Raw genomic sequence first — 2602 nt, forward strand, 5'->3', positions numbered from 1 at the left:
CCATATTTCATGTAGTGTTCGTGTAGCCCAGTTTTTAGTTTTCATTGTTGTGTTTTGTGTTTTGATGTTTTCTGTTTGTCTTCTCCTTTTTTTGTTTAGGCATGTCGTTGGTTTTTTTTTTTTATTTGATAGTTAGAATGTCTCTTTGATATTTTTCGCCATTCTCTTGTTCTTTGCTGACTCCAAGTCATGAATAAATCACAACGATACAGAGATTGATGGCTACATGAAATAGAATTAAGAGGAAACATACATTAACCTTTATTATTTGTCGTTCACATCAATATTGACATGTTACTTGTTAATCTAATACAAGTTATAAGCGTCGTTTCAATGATATTTTCCTCGTCCCTTCCAGCCTCTGTTCCAGCCTCTATTTCCGCCATAACCTTTGGCATATCTATTGTATCTGTTATAGTTGCCACCTCCGTAACGCCTTGCGGGACCATAGTTTGGACCATAATACTTAAATATCAATAACAATTAAAGTCAGCATCAATATTTATTCAGATGTATATTCAATAACGAAAACTAGTCCATACTAAAAAAAAGTGCCAGAAATCAATTGTAGGGGTGGATAGAAAATGAAAAATATATATATATTTTTTTTATTTCTCGTCAACTTTGAAAAGCTTCAAAATTGTTTTAAATACCGCTGGAGATGATGAAAAACGACAGACATATAAACATATAACAGAGTTAGAAGTAAGTAAGCACCAAATACTAAAACGATTTGTTAAAAAAAAATAAAGGACAACGCTTCAGAACCGTAGCTCATAAACCCTTATGATATTTGTTGAAAATTTCCCCTCATAGAGCTATATTTGTATATTTTTTTTATATTTTATAACGTTTCGAATGCCGCCACAGGTTCTGATGATAAAAATATTTCCCAGATTAAAAATGGTTCAACTAAAAATGCTTTAAAACTTACAGCAGCTGCATCTGAAAAACAAATCATAGGCATTAATCAATAATGTTTAATTAAAAATTTGTTTAAAATGTCTGAAACTTTATCAGCAATTAAAAAATAAATATTAAACATATGACATATAACTGTGTTAGCAAGTCTTGTATATTATTTCTTCATTTACCATGAAAGATAAATAGTACAAAAACAAACATGTAATAAACATATACTTTGGTCCTCAATTCTTCACAACTTCAGACTTTATTTGGCCTTTTTAACTTTTTTGATTCGAGCGTGACAAAACGCGCTTCAGGTGTTTATACAAAATTTAATCCGGGTATCTATAATAAGTTTATATATTCAATGAGAAGATGGCGATATAATAAATCAGATAGCGTTTCAGATTCACCCTATTTGTTACTACGTTAGCAGATTTATATTTCCTGAGTCAAATAATGCCTTTGTATGTTAAATATACAGATGCTAAGATTAATCAAGATTATTTAACTTTCTTAACAGTCACATTTTTCTATTGTGTTATTAAAGTTGCTGTGTTATAGTAGGAAACATGACTAATATTAAGTATTCCCGGATTTTTATGCTCTGCTGCCATTATTTTGAATGCGATACACTTATTTCATATATTCTGATTTCATATTATTTTGCAGTTACTAGAATTAAAAAAAAAAGAATAAATGTAACATTCTGTTTAATATTTATAAAAAAAAATCTTGAAAAAAGAAATATTTTCAACAATTCTATTTTCAAGACAAGCTTTTACTTACCACTTTGCACAGCAAAGGATCCAATGAGGACTAAAACCAGCAACACTGAGACACTGATATTATTCATAGTTCTCTAGTCAAACTGTTTGCAGGAAGAAGCTGGTTACTGAGAAATATACTATGTTTTATTTGACAATTGTCTGCACTTTATATATACTTTGATCCATCAAGTCACTGCAGAATTGTTCATCAAGCGAATAAATAATTACACACATGTTTCTGCTACAATAAGATTAGAATTAAAATTAAAAAAAATGGAGTGTACTTCATAATCCGTTTACCTTGTCACATTATTAACAAGATTGACAATTTGAAGAGGGGAATTCCTAAAATGAATATTATTTCATTATAATGATTCATTAACAAAGAAATATATCTGTTGTAATGAGTGACAAAACAATCATCTTCCTTAAAAAATGCAATGCAATTACAGAACATTATTTTGTCTACTTCTTCACAATAAAAAATAAACTTATTTAAAAATCACACGATTATAAAAAGGGAAAAAGGGGAGGGGTCCTGTGAGAGAGTTTGTTTGTGCTGTTGATTAAGTCATGCATCGAGAGATAATTGAAAGTGTAAAAGAATATAAAAAAAATAATGTAGACGTTTGCTAAAATAAAAGATGAATTGTATTACTTTTGTACTATATGGGTTCAAAACTAAGCACTGAAAATAATTGCAATTAACGCTACTGTAGCATTTGTGATACAACAATACTAATTTTTAAAACATTTAAGACGGGAAAATAGACAAAAAATTCATGGCAATTGTTTTTTATTACAAACATCTTCACCACGAATTTATTTCTTATATAAGAAAAAGGAGCAATTTTTCAAAATGTGAATTTTATCAGTTGAGCGTTGTTTTAATTCATCTTGATCAAATGAGCCAAACGTTACAGAAC

At 29.1% G+C, this 2602-nt stretch overlaps 1 protein-coding gene across 1 annotated transcript; it reads right to left on the reverse strand.

The window, feature by feature from the left end:
• Nucleotides 1-330: 330 nt before the first annotated feature.
• On the reverse strand, nt 331-1762 carry LOC143081055 (uncharacterized). Its single transcript, XM_076257292.1, has 3 exons — nt 1696-1762; nt 935-945; nt 331-465 (listed from the first exon to the last, which is right to left on the reverse strand). Exons 1-3 carry the CDS (start codon nt 1760-1762, stop codon nt 331-333), a joined length of 213 nt encoding a protein of 70 aa, XP_076113407.1.
• Between the last annotated feature and the right edge of the window lie 840 nt (nt 1763-2602).

Source organism: Mytilus galloprovincialis, chromosome 6, assembly GCF_965363235.1.
Source record: "Mytilus galloprovincialis chromosome 6, xbMytGall1.hap1.1, whole genome shotgun sequence".
NCBI classification, from domain to species: domain Eukaryota; kingdom Metazoa; phylum Mollusca; class Bivalvia; order Mytilida; family Mytilidae; genus Mytilus; species Mytilus galloprovincialis.